The 22,089-nt window shown below is 44.5% G+C and overlaps 1 protein-coding gene across 7 annotated transcripts; it reads left to right on the forward strand.

Moving 5' to 3' along the window:
* Positions 1 to 812: 812 nt before the first annotated feature.
* map7d2b (MAP7 domain containing 2b) lies at positions 813 to 20,660 on the forward strand. 7 transcript variants are annotated; one of them, XM_027274344.1, is made up of 17 exons: positions 813 to 1,043; positions 1,656 to 1,742; positions 3,529 to 3,582; positions 4,448 to 4,608; positions 9,907 to 10,057; positions 12,564 to 12,653; positions 14,916 to 15,005; positions 16,463 to 16,581; positions 17,108 to 17,181; positions 17,268 to 17,479; positions 17,564 to 17,702; positions 17,783 to 17,963; positions 18,037 to 18,141; positions 18,232 to 18,295; positions 18,600 to 18,726; positions 18,815 to 18,837; positions 19,171 to 19,206. In XM_027274344.1, exons 1-16 carry the CDS (start codon positions 1,007 to 1,009, stop codon positions 18,819 to 18,821), a joined length of 1,698 nt encoding a protein of 565 aa, XP_027130145.1. In that variant the 5' UTR covers positions 813 to 1,006; the 3' UTR covers positions 18,822 to 18,837; positions 19,171 to 19,206. The 7 variants fall into 7 exon arrangements, with proteins under 7 accessions (XP_027130145.1, XP_027130143.1, XP_027130140.1 ...); XM_027274339.1 differs by lacking the exon at positions 18,815 to 18,837 and adding an exon at positions 19,604 to 20,660 and having other exon boundaries at positions 816 to 1,043; positions 19,150 to 19,445; XM_010754611.3 differs by lacking the exon at positions 18,815 to 18,837 and adding an exon at positions 19,604 to 20,660 and having other exon boundaries at positions 818 to 1,043; positions 19,171 to 19,445.
* The last annotated feature ends 1,429 nt before the right edge of the window (positions 20,661 to 22,089 follow it).

Here is a 22,089-nt window from a genome sequence, read left to right on the forward strand (position 1 = left end):
AATGTACTTGAGTAAATGTACTTAGTTACATTCCAGCACTGACATATGTGGTCATGATATTTAATGCTTATTTATAGTGTGTGTGTGTGTGTGTGTCCCATATTACGCAGTTTGTTTCAGGTATGACGTAATCACCGCTTGTGCCTGGCACGTGCGCTCTGACACGAGCCATAAAGTGAGAGCCGCGCCTATAGAAGCCACGTGAGGGGCGCTCGTGACGGCTCCTACACGACAACAGCACACTGATATGTGATGTATTTTTAAAAAAACAACAAACAAACATAAGAACTATAATTCTTTAATAAAGCTGCTTGGACCGTTATTTTTTAAACTCGACCGTTTTTTTTTTTTTTTTTATATCCTTGTGTACGAGTAATGACGTTTACATCGTTATACATTATAAAAAGATAAGACTTTATTCATCAAACAAACAAACATAAGAACTATAATTCTTTAATAAAGCTGCTTTGACCGTTATTTATTTTTTATTTTTTATATATATCCTTCCGCCAATAGCTCTCGTTGGTGCGGCGGCGGCGGCGGCGTAACTGGTTGCTAGGCGACGCGAGTGAGTGCGGCGACGTTCGGCGCATTAATATGTAAATTAGAACGTGTGAAGCGGTCACAGATTTTTGGCGGCCAAAAAAAAAATTATTATTTTTTTTTTTAAATGGATGAATTTTCTGTCAATTTAAATCTTTTATTTTATTTATTTTTTTATCTTTGACGGTAAAAAAACACGTAGAACAATTAAACATATTTATTTGTTTCCTAAAATGTTCTACAGGACTTTTATTTTTAAAGGTAGGTGGCTGACGCGCTAGTTCCAAGACATACAGCCTCCTCCTCCTCCTCCTCCTCTCTGTGTCTCCTCCACCATAGGCTCTCCTCTCCTCTCCCACCATCACATATTCCTCCGTCTTTCCCTGAGTCATCGTGTCTTTGCACCGGACCGTCTCCTCCCGGTTCTTCCCGGCTCCTGTCGGCTCCTTCAGGGTCTGCTGAGATGACTGAGGTGGCGTCGAGCTGCTCTGAGATGACAGGTGAGAAGACACATACACATACAGTGTCATGCTATATATTTATATATATTTATATATATATATAGTTCATGTCATGCCTTGCACTTGATTTTTTTACATTTTAAAGCTCAATGTCACCAATGAAAATGAGTGAGGCTCATATATTTAACATCTATGTGCATTATTATTCATATTTTAGCCTCCTACGTGGTGGTTTCACATGCAACATTGATGCCAAGAGATGCATTAAACCCTGTTCTGTATTATCTGCCTGTGTCTGTTACTGCTGCATAAAAAAACCCCCAATAAACTACAGTATGTACTGCATGATGTACTGGATCCCTGTTTACTGACTGACAGGCTTTCTGTTCCTTAAGTCAGAGCTTCATCAATGCAGCAGCTCGTCGTCATACGTCCTGAGCTGAAGGAAGCAGTCACTGCCTTCATGATTCATGTGAACAGATTTGCATATCTAATGACTGTGTGTGTGTCAGATTTGATGTCAGCTTGGCAGATTGACAAACATCACGCCGACAACGAACACAGTCACTGACATGAACGAGTCACGTTGGCCGCTCCAGCTTTACATTTTTAGCATGAATCACGTCTGACTGTTCTCTCTCCAAAACACAGCGCTGGCTCCACCTCCCGCGCCGCTGGTGGTCACCAGTAGGAATGCATCTCCTTCTCGACCGCCGTCCAATCACAGGAGCCCTACAGGTATAAACTTCTGATCACATTCACAGGCTTTGATGAGCTTTCCTGTGTCTTTACAGTCCAGCAAACAAATGGCAATGCTGCAAGTACATGTAACGTTTCTGATGGTTGTATCCAACTCACACACAATATTAGATATGATACACACATCCTTAAGTGTGTTAACATAGACTGCACAGATTAAATTCACACCAAATATTGACCCCAACTGTGCCAGCCACTGCACCATGGATGTCTCTTTTTTTCTGACATGTTTAAAATATCCACAGACCTTCTTGGCATAACAGCAATATTTGGCGTAGTACCACTAGGGCCAAGAATCATAACAGCAATATTTGGCGTAGTACCACTAGGGCCAAGAATCGATTCGATTCCGATTCTCAAGACTGAGAATCGATTATCATAATCCAATCCGATCCGATCCGATCTCGATTCGGGTTATTAAAACAATTTCTTTGGTCGCCCGAAGCCCTCGTTTTCAACAACAGAATACGGGCGCATATCTTTGCAAATGTAACCCGCAATCGCCTCGGTTATTTTAAGAGAACGCACAGAAGTTGCTGGTAGTTGTAAAGTTTTCCTTGAGTGTTCTTGTGTCTGTAGTTTTATTATATTTCCGGTGAATTTCCATTTTTCCCACGTTTATGATACGCGTCATAGTCATTCCGACGGCCATTGAACGCGCCTCGCATGTGTGACACGCTGTAGTGTCGTTTAAACACTAGTGGGGTTAAAGTTCATAACTAAATCGATCTTTGGATGTACGAATCGATCTTAAGGAATTAATATGCAAATCGATTCAGAATCGGAAAATCGAAGTACCACTGAATCTCTGTCTTGACCAGTGCTGCAAAAAATCTGCTAGCCTTTGCTTACGTGTCAACTTCTACGTGTCACCTGGCAACCAGTTCTGGACCACGTGGAAGAAGATGGAAGCCTCAGACATATCAAATCGACACATAGGTGGATGTTTAACCCATGCTTTGGTATTTTAGACCATCAACCTTGAAATATATTCAACTGTATCTCAAATTGCATTTTGTACAACCTGGAAAACTAATGAGACAACAAACAAAACTGATAAAACAATATAATGCAACCAGTGATAGAAGTAACGTACATTTACTCAAATACTGCACTTCAGTTCTTGATTTGAGTGTTTCCAGTTTATACAGCTTCACACTTCTACTCCACCATATTTGTCTGACAGCTTTAGTCACAAGGCACTTTTACAGATTACAGTTTTACAGTTACTTCATGTGTTTTCCGCTAAATAAACTCTTTAAAAACCAGCTCGGATTAGCTGGAGGATGTTTCAGGAGTTGCAGACATACAGTCGAGGTAGAGAGACCAGATAAGTGAACAGACACAAACTTTACTCGCCTACATGTCGAGGATTAACACAAACCAGACTACAAGGCAAAAATACAAACAGAAATGAACCAGTAACCAAAATCTAGAACCAAGAACTGAACCGTAAACAGATTCAGACACATAACGGACAGAGAAGGAAACAAAGGAACTACATAACCAGGGCAGGAAGTAGACAGGGGAGAACTACAAAATAAAACACAAAACAAACTAGTTCAGCTGAGCTTGATAAACACCTTCAGTCATAAAATACAAAAATCATCGTATATAACAGTAAAACACTGCAGAAAAAAGTTCTGCTTGTACCAGAGGTGTTTACACCGTACGGATTATCCACTGTTAAAGATGAATATAAAACATATGTAGAACCTGCAGGCAGCTCAGCTCATCTTTTAATTTTCCTTTCACCCGTCTCAAGGTTCCCTGAAGCATTTAGCAAAAGAGCAACGGGAGGACAGAGAGAAGACACAAGGTCTGAGTAACTCTCCAGCTGGTGGAGCTCCATGTGGTCTGTCCTGTTCATCTGTCACACACACACACACACACACACACACACACCCACACACACACAAAGTGTGTGTGTGGGTGTGTGTGTGCTGGTGGTGGAGGATGTATCCAGATTCTTTACCTCAATTAAAAGTCCGACATTAAAATAAAAAAGTAACTTAACTCAAGCAAGACAACCGTCTAACTAAAGGTCCACTTACTTCGCTTGTTCTGAAGCTTTTGACTACATCACACAGAGCTCATCAGCAGATTGAGTTCGCTCAGTTGCCATGGAAATCCACGTTTCCACGACAACTGAGCGAACTCAATCTGCCGATGAGGACCCCCCCCCCTCCTGTGCTGCGGTCCGAAAACTCCCAGAACAAGTGAAGTAAGTGGACCTTGAGTTGAAACCTGCTCGGTCAGCTGCTGTTTCCGAAGTTAAAAATAAAGTCACATCAAGTTTCTGTTCACACTTTTAGGTCGACAATAAAGAACAAAAACACACAGAGAGAAGAAGAAAAACAGAAGCGCGCTCCAGTTTTCTGGAACTGTATCGAGCCTATCCTCAAATATAATCTAAATATACCAGCACTAAGATAAACTAGATGAAAGTTATTGTGTCGTTTAGCCTGAAATGCTTTTTTATGAACCTTTGAGTGATTGGGAATAAAACAAACGTCCTCGGCCACATTTTCATATTTAATCTGCAACAATGCTCCTGACACACCAGATATTTTTATCCCAGTGGCTCCTAACAGGTTAATCCAGCCATGTAGAAACGCTCCAGTGCCTCAAAGCAATGTTTGCATTCAAGTATTTGAGTATTTATCTCCCGCCTCTGCCTGCAGAGATGTCGGACATCCTGCGGGATAAGGAGCGCCGCGCCCAGCAGCAGCTGGACCGCTGCGCCGAGGAGCGCGGGAGGAAGATGGAGGAGCAGAGGAGGAAGGAGCAGAGGCGCAAGGCCGCGGCCGAGGAGAAGAGACGGCAGCAGAAAGAGGCCGAGAAGGTCAGAGGTCATTCGTCACATTCAGGATGACGTCCACCGACTCTGAAACAACAGCCGCACGAACAAAATAAATAATTCAGATTCTGCTCACTCTAAAACTCAACAAGACGGTAAAATACTGTCATGTAAAATGACTTTAATCCAAATAAATACAAAATAATAACAAATACAAAAACAGTTTTCTGTGACAGAATAAACAGATATCTGCATATGAACGCAGATCAGATTAGTACAAACAGGCGTAACACATTGGAAACCGTGAGCTATCGCCTGACGATGATTTCGCTTTTCATTACCTTTCAAATCTCATTAACATGCAGAGATCTTATTTTATCTGTTTATCCCGAGTCCTGGCACAAACTAAGAACAGGCAAATTAAAACAGATACAAAACAAACACACAGCAGTCTGATAATAATAATAATTAAAGTGCCACGGCACTCTCGTGAGTCTGTCCATCACGCTTCTGAGAAACATAGGAACGCGTGCGTCTGGTGTATTTTTACAGAGATCAGCTGTTACTCGGGCTGCAGAGGAGATCTTGGCTCGGATATCCGTTATCCATTTTCTGTCTGTAGCCACAAAACATCAGCTGCTGCCTCCAGAGGCTGAACCATCACCAGACGATAGTCGGCCTGAGTTTAGATCCTCGTTTTGTTTGACAGCAGGTTTGACGTCTTTGTTTCCACCTGTCCACATCTTAAGCTGGTTTTGAGCCGACAGCAGTAAGACAGTTCACGTATTCACAGTACATATAGTATATATACAGCATCTTCTCTTCTTCTCATTGAATTCATTGTGTCGATCCATAACCGAGTCGAGTGTGTTTCCAGCTGCTGTTCCAGACTTTAAAGGAGTCGCAAGTAATTAATGCGGGAGCTGTAATGACTTTCTGTCAGCTGACCAATCGTGTGCATTCGACTGAAACATTTTCAAGGCACAGAATTGAATCCTTGTTGCCACAGAGCTTCTCGAACTTCTTACACCGTGTGCCACCTCAGAACATATCTGTCTCTCCAAGTATCACCGTCAGGACGGCACAGGCCGGCCGAATCCTGAGCAGAACCAGCTCAGAATCTCTAACGATGAACTCGTTTTAAACATTTTTTCATTTCAAATTTGAAAGAACCGGAGCTACCTGGGTGCAGAAGAGGTTCTCCTGATCTGCACCTCTCTTCCTAATACTTCATGTTCAGAGTTTCTATCTTAGCATCACATTGTAGCTCATACTGCCTGCAGAACTTATTTTAATGGATCTCATAGTTGAACTATTTTAATTCAGAACAAAGTACTAAGCTCATATTAAATGTTTCCTCCAGTGAGTGCTAAGAGGCTGTTGAGATGTGTGTGTGTAACACAGAAACAGAAAAAAAACACCTCAGCTGATGTTTTTTGGCGTCCTTAACGGATGAGATGTGTTACAGATGAGATGTGTTACAGCCTCATTCGTCGTGTTTTTATTCCGCGCATTCCTCTTTCTTGTCAAAACCCGGCGCCTACATTACCCACAATGCCTGGAGATGAGGAGCAGCTGCAGGCGACACACATGCAGGAGTACTCCCCGACACTCTGATGTGTGAAATTAAATATACAGCATCTCTTCTTCTTCGTCAGACAGCTCATTATCGGCCGTGTCGCTGTGTGAATTCAGAGCTGTAGAAAGGACGATGCTGCTCTGCTTCCTGTGAAGACATCGCAGCCTTCAGACTTCAGAAGCAGAGCAGCATCCACTGGGTGTGAGTGTAGGTCGCCTGATTCGCCGTAGCAACCTGCTTTGGGTTGAGTTTACATCACGCAGACTTGCTGCGTCTTCTCCGAAAGACGAGCCTGGCGATGCTGTTGGGGAATGAGGTGATCCTCGGGAAGAAGCATCCACACGAGTCATGAGTGACATCATAAAGTATCTGCGATAACCCTTTGAAACGCTAAGCAGCACATGACGGGTTAACAATCCGGTGACACGGTGATCCACAGAGAGTTCACCATGCACCAGATCACTGTGTATTGATTTAAGGGCTCTGTTTGCATGAGTAAACCCCACACACACACACTCATATGCATAACCTAATGACATAATGATCGGTCAGTCTCACGGGGCGATGACATCACCAGCAGCGTATCATGTGGCGTTTACTGGAAGACACAGTCGATGCTCGCGGTGCTGTGACAGGCAGATATTTCACCTCTGACGAGGGAAAGACGTCTGCCGCATCGATGAGCTTTAAATAGAGAATTTATTTCATTCAGCTAGATCTGCAACAATCTCTTTCAGTATCTGGTCTAAAGAAACAGCTGAAGAGTGTTTCACGTTGTTTTCTGATAGATTAATATTCTGTCGGTCACTTAAACAATAGCAGAGACGACCTGGACGCACCACGTACGCTGAGGTTTGAGGTTGTTTACTCGGTTACTGAATACAAACGACGTGGCAGTTTGTAATTAGTAATGTAATCGATTTCAAAGGAATACTTTTGGATTACTTTAAATTTATACAGAAAGAAATACACAAATCATTGACAGACACCTTGACAATAATCTAATTACTAATTACTAAACTAATCCTAATTACATGTAATCTGTTACTGATAATATTACTCTGCTCTTTGCTTGTTATCTATCCAGATTCTGGGAACGAGAAAACAATCGATAATCAAAGTGGTTGCTAATTAATCTTGATCGATGAATCGACTAATGTTTAATATCTAATATAATAATAATAATAATCTAATAATATCTAATATAATAATAATAATCTAATAATATCTAATATTTCAGCTCAAGATTTTGACCCAGAATTCATTCACAACAGTTTAAAACGTAGCGTGAATAACGTGGGGTCGTGTTATTTTTTATCTGCTTCATCGTAATTAGCACCGTAATGTGTCGTTTAAAATTCAGATGAGGCACCGCAGATGTAAATGAGTCCATCGTGACTAATTCTGACACGTTCGTCTTGTAATTAATGTTACTTAATTGAAGTGAACTGCCCCTGATAAATAAAAGTAATCACTGATTAAACAGCAAATCCTGCTGATAGATATTCACACTTTAGTGCAGAGAAACGTCACGACGGGCCGGTTGGAATTTAGTTTTTACTCCTGGAGCGACGAGCTATGCTTCACTGTGGTGTTGTGTATAAGATATATATAGTATGTATAGAATATATAAATATATAGTATATAGATAATATATATATAGATATATATATAATATAATATATATTATATATATTATATACATATAATTATATATATTATATATATAAATATAATATATATTAGTCACTGTCAGTTGTGTTCCGTTATCTGTCTCTGCCTCTGTTCTTCTCTCATCTTTATCTACACTGTATCTCTTTCCACTTCTCCCCCCTTCGTCTTACATTTCTGCTCTCTTTAAATCCTCACCTCCTCCTTCCTCCTCCTCCTCCTCCTCCTCCTCATCTCTCCTCCCTCCTGCAGTCTGTGCGTGACTCTGCATGCACCTTCAGCAAACCCACCAACAATGCTGAGGTGGGGCATTTCCATCCTTCATATATAATATAATATCTATATATATATATATATATATATATATTATGAGATAGACCGGAGCAGCGTATCAGCTTTATATTGTGCTGCTGTCTGCTCACTAACACTGACACTGCCACATTAATGGCTGCTGATTGGAAAAGCAGTGTGTGTGTGTGTGTGTGTGTGTGTGTGTGTGTGTGTGTGTGTGTGTGACGTGGCTGTAAACACAAAGACGCAGTAAAACAAGAAAAGTTGGCCAGTGTGATCAGGACGGATAAAAAAATAATCAAGAAATAATGAGAAGAAATCTAAACAAATATAAATACGATAACATCATTTATAAAGGAGCTGAATAAATATGTCAGAAGAAGGAGTTAAAATATGCAATTAGACAACCTGAGGTGTTTATTTATTAAAAAGTCTTTTTGTTCTTGGCTGTCCACACTGACGAGATTTACAGACGAAATGTTTTAGGTAATCAGGTAATTGATCGATGTCCAAAACGGAGACTGGAGTCTGCTATCATGATAAAACATAATACAGATCTGGAAAAGGGTCTGGAAAAGTCTTGAAAATCATGAATTTACTTTCATGAATCAAACTTTTCAGACGATAACCCTCCAACCTGTTATGAACAAAAAGCACGACACAGAACGAGGACACGCTGAGGAGAGGTTAAAAATAAATCAGATATAAATTATTATTTATCTTCCAGTTTATAATAACAAAAATATTTAGATAAAGAATGAAAGTAAAGTGTAATAAAATATACAGACAAATTAATACAAGTGAAAATGGTGCGACAGAAAAATGTATAAAATCGTGATAGATTCAAAAGACCTGTCGATGGCAGTAATGTTCATTTAAAGTTCCTGCTCCAACATTTCACTTGTTCTGAAATAACATCTGATATTAATATATAAAATAATAGATCAGCACATCTGACCTGGATCTTAAATAGTGAAACATTGTGATGTTATAAAAACAACAAAACACTTTTAAAGGATTATTCTTCATTGTAGCCACGCCCGAGTCGCGGATGAAAAAGACAAAAAAATATATTAAATAAAAGCACAACAAGAAAAAATCTCACAGGAACATTAATTATTTTTATTATTCTCACCTGGATGGAAAGAAATTTAAATTTCTGACTTTCATTTTTTCTGTTTGTAGAATATTTTTATCTTTACTGATAGAGCGAGTAGGAAGAAGACAGAGGAAGGAAGGAGAGAGTGAAGGAGGCGAGGAAAGAGAGAGGGTGTGTGTGTGTGTGTGTGTGTGTGTGTGTGTGTGTGTGTGTGTGTGTGTGTGTGTGTGTGTGTGTGTGTGTTGCATTTTGTCCCTTCCTGTCTGACTAAACTGCTCCGTGAGATAGAGTCAGTTATTCGAGAGAGAGAGAGAAGGAGGAGAGAGGAGAGGGAGGGGTGAACACAGTCGCGAGGTGGGAGAGAGATAGAGCGAGCCGGTGCTACCTAGAGGGAGCGTCAGACAGAGGAGGGAGGAGAGAGAGAGAGAGAGAGAGAGAGAGAGAGAGAGAGAGAGAGAGAGAGGGAGCTGCTGTATAATGTATCACTGAGCGACAGACGAGCCAGCGATCGAGCGCTGGTGACCGCCAGCAGACACAAACAGACGAGGACGGAGGGGCGAGGCTGCTGCTGCTGCTGCTGCAGGGTTTGCATGCGGTAACCATGGCGCAGCCGTCTCCGAGCGCATCGCCGGGCGCCCGTCGCCGTAGCGATGGCTCAGTGAGAGAGTGTCTTTTCTTCCCCATTTCTGAACGCAACGAGCAGGAGAGGCTGGAGGCCCTGGTCCGCCGGAGAGCCGGAGGTGCTGAGAGACGAGGAGGAGGAGGAGGAGGAGGAGGTGTGGGGGAGGCCCGGGACCACCTGGATAACAGGCCTAAACGCTGGACGTGGGGAGGACCACCCGATGGAGTTGAGGGTGAGTGTGTGGACGAGTGTGATGGAGAAAGAAGGAGAGTGATCGTGGTGGTGATGTCAGCGGAGGGGTTGGTTTGAGATGTGGAACAGAGGAGAGCATACGGGCGGATACTGATGGGGGGGCTGGGAGGAGAGAGGAGAGGAGGAGAGGAGGAGAGGTGTTTGACAGGAGGAGGGGGGAGGAGGTCTGGAGGTCAGGGGGGAAAGAGGTGGGGGGATGGTGGGATGAAAGGGTGGGGACGACAAAGCAACAGAGCGGGTGATGCGAGGATAAAGGGGGGAAGGTGATGGAGAAGTGATGGAGCTGAAGAAAGGAGCAGGGCCGTGGATGGAAAAGGGTGTGGAGGCTGCAATGCAGGAGCTGCTGAGCGCTTTGTCTGTGAAGCTCCTGAGGGTGAGGAGAGTCGTGTGTGTGTTTACAGTCAGTAAAACCTGAGCGGCCGCTATAAGATGGTGATTTCTGGTGCTACAGGTGTGTGTGTGTGTGTTCGTCATCGCTCTGTTTTTATTTCTGTGCTGGGAGGAAGGTCTAATTCCCAGAAGAGCAGGAGTTACACATCAACCTTGAACGCACCAAGGCCACACACATAAACACAAAGTGCGACATGACATGACGTCGCTTACCGTGCCAAAACATCTTAATTTATCACATCGTCCTCGTCTTTTTCCGGGATTATTTGTGCCGTCACGTCACCAAGCAGGAGGCCGGAGCGCCACCGCCGCCGTGCAGGCAGCTCTGGATCCTGTGGTGCATTCATAACGCCATCAATTATTCACAGTACCAATAAGCCGAGCCGTCCTGGCACTGACCTGGGATCGGGGGTCCACCCAGCAGCTCGTCTGGCTCCGGCACCGGCTGACTGGCTGCTCTGGGATCTGTCAGGCCCAGCAGAACGCTCACTGCAGCAGAAAAAGCAGCATCTCATCTTACAGCTCCGCTCGATTAAAGGACAGAGACTCAAAGCTAAAGACACAAACTGTGTGTTTGTGTGTGTGTGTGCTGCAGATGTTTCTCTGCTTCCAGTTGAAATAACAGCTGAGACGCTCGCTCCACATGCTCTATGTTGTGAAATATCAAGACATATGGAGGCCACTGATTGAGCTGTAAATCAAGCAGCTTCTTCAGCACGGTAATGTCATTCACTAGAAACCAAATCTGGGATCAGGACGTTCTCTGAAGAACAGAAACATCTAGAATATTTACATTTGATGAGCTGACAGATGATTTGCCAAAGAGGAAACAAGACACGACGTATAAATGATGAATGATGGTCATGTTTTTCAAAACACCGAGCAGCTCTGACTTAACGAGTTGTGATTTACGTGGAGTGAAATATCTCAAAAGCCACTGGATGGATTTTAATAACTCTCACCGAGGTCTGTTCTTTGGTTCATGTGCTTTTAACCCTTTATAGGACACTCATTGAAATACTTACAACCTGGAGTGTTATTGGTGGATATAATATAAGAATATAAAGAAGATATTTTTTTCTTTTTTGACTTTTTAGTGTCAGTTTTTCGCAAATCAAACTCAAAGAAGTTACCGTTCAGACGTACGTACCACAGAACTTATTTCAAAACATCACGCACGTGAAACAAAGCAAAAAATGTTTATGATCCATCAGCGACGCTACCTGTGACGTAGCCTGACATTTTCTGATTGGCCGGAGAAAGTCACGTGATTCTGCTTTATTGTAAAAGCCAGTGGAAGTGACCATAATAAAGGGTTAAATGTGTAAATATGCTTCGTGGTTAAATCGGCTGTTTGCGCGTGGTATTTTATTTTGAAAATCGACCAGATTCTCTGTGCCTGACTTCCTGTCAGCTCGAGCTGCTCTGCGCAGATCGACGGCGTCCATCAAAAATAAAACTTCAGCGAGGACTACAGCCTCCACACATGGGGCGGCCGCTAAACCCACTACGCCACCGACCGCCCCGTGTGTGGAGGCTGTAGTCCTCGCTGCAGCTGGCCCCGGTTTGAATCCCGCATCGGACGGTTAATTTGCTGCGTGTCACTCTCTCTGTCTATCTTCAGCTGTCCTATCATTAAAGGCATAAAAGGCCAAAAAAATAATCTTCTAAAACGAACCTCGTCGGCTCCGGTGGGATTTGAAACGTTTGACTAAAGACAGCTGCGATTTGCTGCGGCGGCTCGCATCCGTGCACGGTGGAATTTCAGGGTCATTGTTCCCAGAGGATGGATCCTGCTGCTGGATGAGTCACCACGCCGTTTGTTGTTTGTGGATCTCACAGCTTCTCCTTTAGCGCCATCATCAGGTCAAAATGTCCACGTCTTGTCACTGTGCGCGATGCGTAGATGTTCAGTGCGTGAGCTCACAGGCTCCTTTTGAAGGCAGCTGCTTCTATAACCTGTTTTTGTCTGAGGTGACGTGGTGCGTGCCTCGCTGTTTACGTCAGTGTGTGTGTGTGTGTGTGCGTCTAGATGTGGACGTGTGCGAGTGTGTAACGCTTTTGCTTCTCTCCGCTCTGCTTCACCTGCTGCCCAGGTAACCCTAAGACCCCGCCCTGCCATGCCATTGGCTCCGCTCAGCCCAATGAGCTCCCTGCTGCTTCCAGCGCCAGCCAATCCCGTAACGGTACAGAGCACATGACTCGTGTGTGTGTGTGTGTGTGTGTGTGTGTGTGTTTGTTTCCACGCTCATACGCCGTCCGCTGTCTCACCTGCAGCTGTTCCTCTGTTTGCATGTGTCGACGTCGTCCTGGAGTGTGTTCATCACACGTGTGTGTGTGTCAGTGCAGTGTTATATGTTCAAACATCTTTGCAAAGGTTTCAAACCGTCTCGTCCTTTGTGTCACACACACGCAGCAGAAAGAAACAATCTAATCAGAGGACACACAGATCGTTACGTTTCCATCGCGTAGCTTCAAACGTGAACCTGAAGCTCAGAGTGTGAGCAGTGCAACGTCATCTGCCAGAAACGCTGCTGACTTGATTATAAATCTGTACTGCGCAATATTTTAAATACACTCGGCGAGGCTCCACCTGCTCCTCCGCCCACCTGATGTTCACATATCATAATGTAAATATAATGTTTAACACACACAGTCCACTTATAGTCTCCTCTGTGGCTCATGAGTGTGTCTGGTTAGGAGCCCCCATAACACACACACACACACACACACCCTTATCACAACAAAGGGCTGCTCGACTTCCTGTCTTCCTCGCCCAGGGCTGTGTTTAGCGATGCATACATGTCGTTCTCAACAGGGAACCCAGTCTGAACCCACCCTGCTCCACACACACACACACACACACACACACACACACACACACACCATACATCATATCAGACATTCACCCTGTAGCTATCTCTGAAACTTATTAGACCCCAACTACACACAGGCAAGAGTGCAATCAGATCAAAACACACACACACACACACACAGACACACAGAGACACACACACACACACACACACACACACACAGACACACAGAGACACACACGCACACACCAGACATTTCCAGTCATACGTGTCTCGTGTTACAGTCACTGCAGAAATCTGTTTTTATTTCTGGTTGTTGATGTTTTCTGCTCTGAATTGAAGCTGAAGCTTGAAAATGTTCTCACGTGATTAAACTAGTTTTTGTAAATAATAAATATATAATAATAAATATATAATAATAAATATATAATTTATCTGTTGAATACACAAAAAAAAGACAAAGTGTTGATGCACGACACTCGACACAGAGACGATGATTAAAAGAGAAAAGATGTGATTTAACTGGTTAATAAGATCTTTATGACCGATTACAGAAAACATCAGAAACACATTTAAAGAGAATAATTAATTACGGCGCTGCGTCACCACTAAACACTGAGAGGTGGAGTTCCTTGCAGATCAGGTGCAGTGTCACATTTAGCAAGTCGAACCAGAAATGGCTGAAAAATGTATTAAAAAATTGTCCGTCATGCCGCATCGGACTTTCTCCGTATGTAATAAAGCCGTGAGCGTGTAAACATTTCACCTGTGCAGAGAAATGTATCCTGATGCATAAAACGATGACAGCCAATAATAAAGAGTGGAGCAAGTGAGATCAGAGCCTAATAAAAATGTAGCTTAACAGAACACATCCTTAAACTTAAAGCTCAGCTCACCTGGTACAGTGTGCTGTATGTCACAGAGCAGCTTTCATGCAAACATGCAGCCCAAAGAAACAGAAACAGACGACTGTGAATAAAATCCAGCCGAATAGAAAATATCCATCATTATCCACGATGATGAAACTAACGAGAATCTTAAAATCGAGGCTGCAGAGTTTTGTGCAAGTTGATTTTTTTGATCATGATGAAGCTCAAAAAGCCCCAAAAATATCTTGAACAGAGCTCGTGTTAAAATCTTTGAGAGACAGATTTAGATTTATTTTCTTCTATGACTCTGTCCGAAAGCAGCAGAATCTGCTCGTTAGTCAGAACTAATTTTGGAAACGTGGAAACATCCAGGCATCGACACAAACTATCTTTAATCTACTTATTTCACACTGGATGTTGTCATGGTGCCTTCAGGTGCCTCCTCTTAGCTTCATGCAGCATCCTCCATTTCATGATGAAGCAGATCGCTCTGCCGCCGCCTGTCTCTGCTCTCTGCTCTGCTGCTTCATTCCTGCCTTACATCACCAAGGTTAATTTATTCAGCAGCCTGCACGGCTTATCGATCAGCAGGATTATTTTCTGGGTGAGCTGGCAGTTTTTTTGTGTGTGTGTGTGTCGTGCGATGGTGTGTTTGTTTTCGGGGTTGGCGGGGGCGTTTATCGAACGTATTTGTGACATTTACATCTTCCTTTAACCCAACAGCAGTCCGCTACTCTGATCCTTTGATTTGTGTTTTTATCAGTCGGTGACTTCCTGTCTCCACCTGCGATGGATCCACCAATCAACAAGCAGCTCTCCAACTCTTCAGCCGCCCTGCATTCACCAGAGAGAGGTGAGAGTACCACGCCGAGTATAAATCAAGTAATTAAAGGACCAGTGTGCAGGAAACCTCCTGGTCTCACCTTCTTCTTTCTGGTGTGAGAGCAGACACGTCGAACTCAAGGAGATGATATCATACTACAAATCCCACAATGCACAAGATGTCAAGATACCCCCTCTCTCCCCGCTGCTCCGGTTGTTTATTGACGCACTAATCCGCTGTCGCGTGCACGTAATTGAGTTTGACTCCTCTGATCTGGAGGCTTTAGTTTGTCCATCGCTGTAGAAACATTGCAGGCTTCATGGAAGATTACACACTAATGAAAACACAGTTATGAATATTTTAATTCCTGCTTGAAAGTTTCCTTGATTCTGGGGGCGGTCGGTAGCGTAGTTAATTAAGTTAATTAAGCGGCCGCCCCGTGTGTGGAGGCTGTAGTCTTCGCTGCAGCTGGCCCCGGTTCGAATCCTGCATCGGACGTCTAATTTACTTTATGATAGAACATGCTGTGTTTGATGGGAGGAGATTATTTGAAAGCAAATAAATAATATGAACAAATTCTTTGTTTACCTAAACCTATGAACAGGAGGAAGCGGTTTTATTTATTTCAGTAAGTACGAAGGAAGACGAGAACTTACGCAGTCCAAAAACAAGACCTTAAAGGTCCGGTGTGTAACATTTAATGTGATCTATAGACAGAAACTGAATATATTATTCATAAATATGTTTATTTTACCTCGAAATGAGACTTTTATATCGACCAAACGCCGGCTCCTTCTGTTTTTCACGGCCACCGCAGTGTCTGCTTCGTGCTTGAAACAAGAGGGTGAGGTGAGGGGTATTCAGGTGGTTGCAATCTACACTTTTCTAGACACTAGTATCTAAGATGAAGCTTTTTGTAGTCCATCTTATAGTTGCACCACAGATCGCGTCGTCACAGCGGTCGTCTTTATGAACTCTCCTTCACATCTTTCCTTCACCTCACAATTTTTTTCCATCGAGGTCAGATCAAAATGTTTAGGAAAGGAAACAAGAGGTCGTTTATTTGACTATTCGACCGCAGCCCGAATCTTTATGTCTGTAGCCGGCTCATCCTTTCGCTTCCCCATGTGGATTTAGAGAGATTAGAAACTGTGCCGACCCCGGCAGGAGTTATGTCCTAACTCTGACAACATGAAGGTGCAGAGACGATGGACAAGTCTTTGTCTGTTCCTGCTTTGTCCTCTCAGACTTCCTGAGCACTAAACACATCATTGAAGGTTTAAATCATCTCATTCCGCTGTCGGATGGTTTATTATTTGTAAATATGAGGCGACAACGATCGAAGGACGGTCGAGTTCTCAAGTTAGGACGAGATGTGAGGTCTGAGGTGAAGACGTGTTTCCTCTTCTGATTTCTCTCGGTGTGTGTCGTCATCATGGTGTGTGTATTTGTGTGTGTTTTGCGTGTGTGTGTGTGTGACCCATCAGTGTCTTTTGTGTCTCATCGAACAGCTTCCCCCAACAACCACAGACCGTACAGAAGTTCTTCCAACCGCAGGAGCGTCGCTGGACTCCCCGAAGAGACGTCCAGAGCCAAAACACCCACGGTGTGTGAACGACCCGCCCGAGCAGACGAGGCTCGCTCATTTGACTTTTTCATCTCTTAATCTTTTATTTGTTTAAATTCTTTTTATTGTCCGCTTTCCACTTTTTCTTCTATTTTTCTAAACCATCAATCAGTATTTAAAGTTTCTGTTTCTGTGAATCTGTTTTAATTTGCCTTCTTCTTCTTTTGAGTCCGCTGCTCTTGTAACGCACTTTGTTTTATTGTTATATTTTTATTATTATTTGCATTTAAATCTGAAGTTTACTTGTGTTTTTTCTCCATTACACATAACACTCAGTTTGGTGTGTGGAGGAAAGTTTTACAGCGTGTTTTATGAGTCTCAGTCATGTTAAGAATCCGTATTTACTCAACAAATATCCGTGTATGTTGGGTAGAAACTCTGTGAAATCATTGCAGGAATTTATATGACATAATATTAAATTAAAAAGCCACAATCAACATCAGGAAGAAGTTGTTTACAGTAATTAAATTAATGAGTTAAAGATGTCGGATGTGTCTAATTGCAGGGAGAGTCTCCGAATACTCCGGTACGCAGCTCTTCCTTTAGGACCAACAACAAGGGCCCCGCCACACCGAAACGGTACGACACACACACACACACACACACATGCTTCAGGTTAGAGTCCAGGTGACCTTAAGGTGTTTGTGTGTTGTTGGTTTTTTCAGGGTGAAGTCGACCCGGAGTCGCGCCCAGTCACCCTGTTCCCCGGGTCAGTACCCTCCGTCACCGCTCCGGCAGAGGGCCGGCACCCCCGGCACTGACGACAGGGGTCACCACACCGAGGGCAAAGGTCACAGCACCCTGGAGAGGAAGTCGACCAAATCTGAGCCGTCAGAGAAGAAGATCCCCAAATCCACCAGCAAAGAACTGAATGCAGGTAAAGACGGTGTGTGTGTGTGTGTGAGTGTGTGTGTTTGATTCAAGTCAACCGGCCTATTGAACCATCTGTACCTCCACACAGAGTCTCCGGGCACGCCCACAGGCAGGAGCGTCGGTGGGACGACAGACGCCGAGGAGGCGTCCAGGCTGCTGGCAGAGAGACGACGTCTGGCCCGGATACAGAAGGAGCAGGAGGAGAGACAACGGCAGGAGGACGAGAGGTGTGTTTGTCTGTAGAAATCTTTTGTTTGTCCCGGTGTATGGTGGCGTGTACGGTTCAAACCTCACCGTGTTCCTTCAGGCTGAGAGCTGAGGAGGAGCAGAGGAGGCAGCAGGAGGCGAGAGAGAGGCAGGAGAGAGCCGCGCAGCAGGCCGAGGAGGAGAGAGCGAGGCGGGAGGAGGAGAGGAGGAACAGGGAGGACGAAGAGAGACGGCAGAAGGAGCAGAGATGGAAGGACATGCAGGACCAGCTGGACAGAGAGGTCGGGTTGAATAAATACTCCTCTAACAATACTCCCCGAGGCGAGCGTGAGTAACCGACTGGATGTTTTTCAGAGGGAGGAGGCCTTCCTGCGAGCCCAGAAGGAGGCAGAGAGGAAGAGACAGGAGAGGGAGCTGCTGCACATCCAGGAGGAGCAGGAGAGACTGCAGAGGAAGAAGGTACCACACATGAATCTCCACACATCGAGTCGAAACATCTCCTTCCCGAAGGGGCTTTGATGAGTTTGAGGTTTGTCTGCTTTTTCACAGAGAATCGAGGAGATCATGAAGAGAACACGTAAGAGTGAAGTGGAGCCTCTGTCCGGAGCTGCAGGTGAACCCTCCTTTAAACACACCATGACAGTTTGTCCTCTTACCTCTGCGGCTTCATTAGTTTGTCTGAAATTGAACGAGATCGGCCTCAGCTGCAGTGTGACTCAGCAGTGTTGGACAGGCAGGAGAAACGGCGCCTCCTCGTGGTTAAACATAACCGAGTATTCTGCAGCACATGTCGAACTCTCTGACCCAAAGTGGTTTATGTTACTGCTGGTTTATCGGTGATTACACACAACATGTCGGTGAACTTTGTAGTATGTGTTGAAGGTAAGCAAATATCTGTCACACTGTGTGTCCCCCAGCGTCCGTCCCCTCCGAGGAGGACACCCCGACTCCGGCCGAAGCCCCCGTCATCATGCTCGGACCGCTGGAGAACAAGAGCTTTGTGGACAGCGAGCTGTCTGACGGAGTCCAGTCCATGGACGTCAGGTGAGGTCGTCTCCTCCTCTCCTGTCACTTCATGCGCTCAATTTGAAGCATCAGTTTTTTTGACCGTGCATGTTTTTTTGCTTTGCAGAGAATAAACAAAAAGAATCTCAGGTGCTTTCTAATTTTTTTAAAAATACTGCTTGTACTTTTTTCACACTTCAGTCACCGTGTCTGCCAAGTTTTGTCTGCATCGAGGTGACTCACCACATACCGATCAGCCTTTCTTTTCCCAGTCCTGTATCTCATTGTCACCTCATACTGCTCAGAAGTTTGTAACGGTTAGATGAAGGAAGAAAGATGTACGTGTTGTCAGGGAGATCATCCACATCTCATGTGTAAAATGACCCAATTTGATTTAAATACTGAAGCTTTATTGTGCAAATTAATGAAATATTCTGTCTCTGTCATCATTGTGTCTTTAAGTTCTCCATCTGTCTCCATCAGTCCAGTTTCCAGGGAGGAGCAGGCGAGCGCTCATGAGTTTTCACCGGTCACAGACGGGACAGACGGCTGCCCTCTGGAGCACCTGATGGACCTCGACGTCCACGGACGAGGACAGCGTCAGGGTGCCGAAACGCCGCCCTTCGTCAAGCTGCAGGCCAGCAGCGGGGTCGGAGACCTCAACAAGAACCTGCTGATCCAAGCTTACAACGCCGCCTCCGAATCCTCCCAGCTCATCCACAGCATCGGTCCGAGCAAGCTGGACGTCCAGTAGCCAGGTAGAGACGCTTTCACCTCTGCTTCATGAAGTCGAGTATCAGAGTTTAGATTTCAGGCCGTCTGTGGAGATTTGATCGAGTTTAATCCGTCGGATCAACGTCTCGGCACGACACCAAAGTCATCATATTGATATATTTTGTCTTGTTTCTCTTTTCAGGAACCGGCAGGTTCAGTAGAAAAAAAAAAGGAGCCAGAAACAGACCAGGAGAGCATCACCTCTGTCTGCAGCAACAACAACAACAACAGCAGCAGCAGCAACAACAACAATCATTTCCACGAGGAACAAATGCTGAACGACTCACTTCACATCTGTATTACCAAAACCTCGCAAACAGTAAAGCTTCTGGCCACAGTTTGAGGCAGCGCAAACGGGCGACTCTGACTCTCACAGACGGAAAAATTGTGCAAATGTTAAAGTTTATTTATGATGTGACGGAGGAGGAAGTGCGATCAGAATTCTTGCATGTTTGTCAGGTGAAATAATGAAGTTTAGGAACGTAAATCGACTTGCAGGTCGTCATTTGGTTTAGAGGTCGACGGTGCAGGCGTGAGTTGGGGATTGAGCCAAAACTGCACCGACCTACAGATCACAAACTTCCCTCCTCTGTGCGTCTTCCCGTCGAGGTCAGCGTCGCCCCGCTTGCACTGCCGCAAAAAAAAAAAAAACAGTCGAGTATCGCCTGCTTTAATCTCTCATCCCTGCTTTTGTAAAACTCTGTAAATAGATCCGACCGGGTGGAGGAGTCCTGTCATCGTAGGTGCAGGGAGCGGCTCTGTAGCAGTTTATCTGGAGAGAAGCCGCCGTGTGAATACCGTGTAGCATCTTCAGTGAGGACTAGATAGTTTATGGTTGTAGCCGTGTACTTGAACAGTCTGTCAGTGTTTCTGATGGTTCCTGTGTGTTTGTCTCGCCTCTGACAGCCACTCCGACTTCTATAAAAACCCAGTCTGCTGTAGATTTCCTGTCATCCTGATGCTGGAGAACGTCCATCAACAACCGATATTATAACCCCGCCGTTGACCCGTAACACTTAGCCGATAGCTTTGGTTTTTCTGCTGCTCGTCGACGGACTTTTCTTTTCTTCGTTGAAGAAAAACTTGAAGGGGAAAATAATCTGTCAGATGTTCCTGTGTTTTTATCCGCAGGCAAAGAAAACATCGACACAGTGTGTTGTGTATTTGTCTGGCACGGACTGTCACCACGCTAGCTGCAGTTTGTAGTGTGCACTTACAGTAGTTGTGTGTTTCACTGCTCTGAAGATGCTTATATCTCCACCCCCACTCCCCCCAACTAAAAATATACCTCACCGATTCAGAAACAGACTCTGGTGTGAAACAGCGTTCACCAACTCGCAGCTCATCACCTCTGAGGCCTTAAACCTCTGTGCAGTCATAACATCTCCCCCGTCCTCTGTGCGTTATCCCGAGGCTGTTTCATCCAGCATGAGCACTTTTGCTGTTTAAGGGCGCTTTTCCTTTAAAAGATCCTGGAAGTAGAGACACGAGAACTATAAATGTTCCTTGAGCTAGCCCTAGTGGCAAATGAGTAGGGGGGAAAATGGCAATTTATGAAAACAGGGTTGGGTTACCAGCAGGTCAGAGCATGCAACTGCTCCTCCAACAGCCAGGATTGTAGTACTAAGGTAACCGAGCAGAACGCCACCCAGTAACCGACCAAACTCTGACCAGATTCAAGAGCATTTAAGTAGAATCACACCTTATTCTATCAAGTCATTCGTTCAACTCTTCAGTCACACCACCTTCAGCTGAACTTCTCAAAAAACCTGCAGTACTTTAGGTACTTAGGAGTCATGATCGATGACCAAATCAGGCCTTACCTGACCCAGGTCATCTCACAATTACTCTAACGGCCTCCTGACGGGTCTCCCAAAGTGGGTGAAGAACCGGAGACTACCTCTTCTTCTTCACCCACCTGCTTGAACGTCCTCACACAGACATATGTTCCCTCCTCCTGGCTCTGCCACCCGTACGCTCAGGACGATCCAAACTTTTCTCGTCTGTTGTTTGTCGTTGGTGGAACGTCCTACCAGTTCCTACAGATCAGGGGCGTCCCTCTCTACCTTCACAGACCTCCTGAAGACCTCCAGATCTTCAGAGAGGACCTCCTCTACAACACTACCAACAACAAATTTAAAAAAAAACAACAACATATGTATACGGATTGGAATGAGGCCATGGCCTGGTGGTTGTAGGAACTGTTGGGAATCAAATTGGGATGCAGGTGCAAGGAAAGTTCTTGAAAACCTTCTTGTTGTGGCGCTTCTCCAAGGTGCCACATTGAGGTGTTTACCCGTCACTGCTGCAACCCTTCAGCGCATTGTTTTTTTATGTTTTCACTCTCCCGTCGGCTTCTCCACTTTAGCTCATTATTCCTCCAGACTCTGCTGAAACTCATTGTAAGAGGGTCTCCTGGGTCCCCTTGTATATGAAGTAAAAAATAAAGGACATAATGTTTATCCTAATATTACATAACTCTGTGACACTGCAGCTTGGTGGAATATATCATTGTAGATGTGGTGCATGGATAACTGCTGAAAAAGAACAATAAACTTCATCAAGCCATTCGTGTCGGTGAGCTGGATAAATAAACGTGTATAATAACGGACGAGGGAAAGATTCAAA

Source organism: Larimichthys crocea, chromosome XXIII (genome assembly GCF_000972845.2).
Source record: "Larimichthys crocea isolate SSNF chromosome XXIII, L_crocea_2.0, whole genome shotgun sequence".
NCBI lineage: Eukaryota > Metazoa > Chordata > Actinopteri > Sciaenidae > Larimichthys > Larimichthys crocea.

Bases quoted from the DNA above. Each gene is read 5' to 3' on its own strand.
- map7d2b (XM_027274339.1), top strand. From the start codon at position 1,007: ATGACTGAGGTGGCGTCGAGCTGCTCTGAGATGACAG. The intron at 17,182-17,267 runs GTACGACACACA...TGGTTTTTTCAG, and splicing joins GGCCCCGCCACACCGAAACG to GGTGAAGTCGACCCGGAGTC. The intron at 18,296-18,599 runs GTGAACCCTCCT...TGTGTCCCCCAG, and splicing joins GCCTCTGTCCGGAGCTGCAG to CGTCCGTCCCCTCCGAGGAG.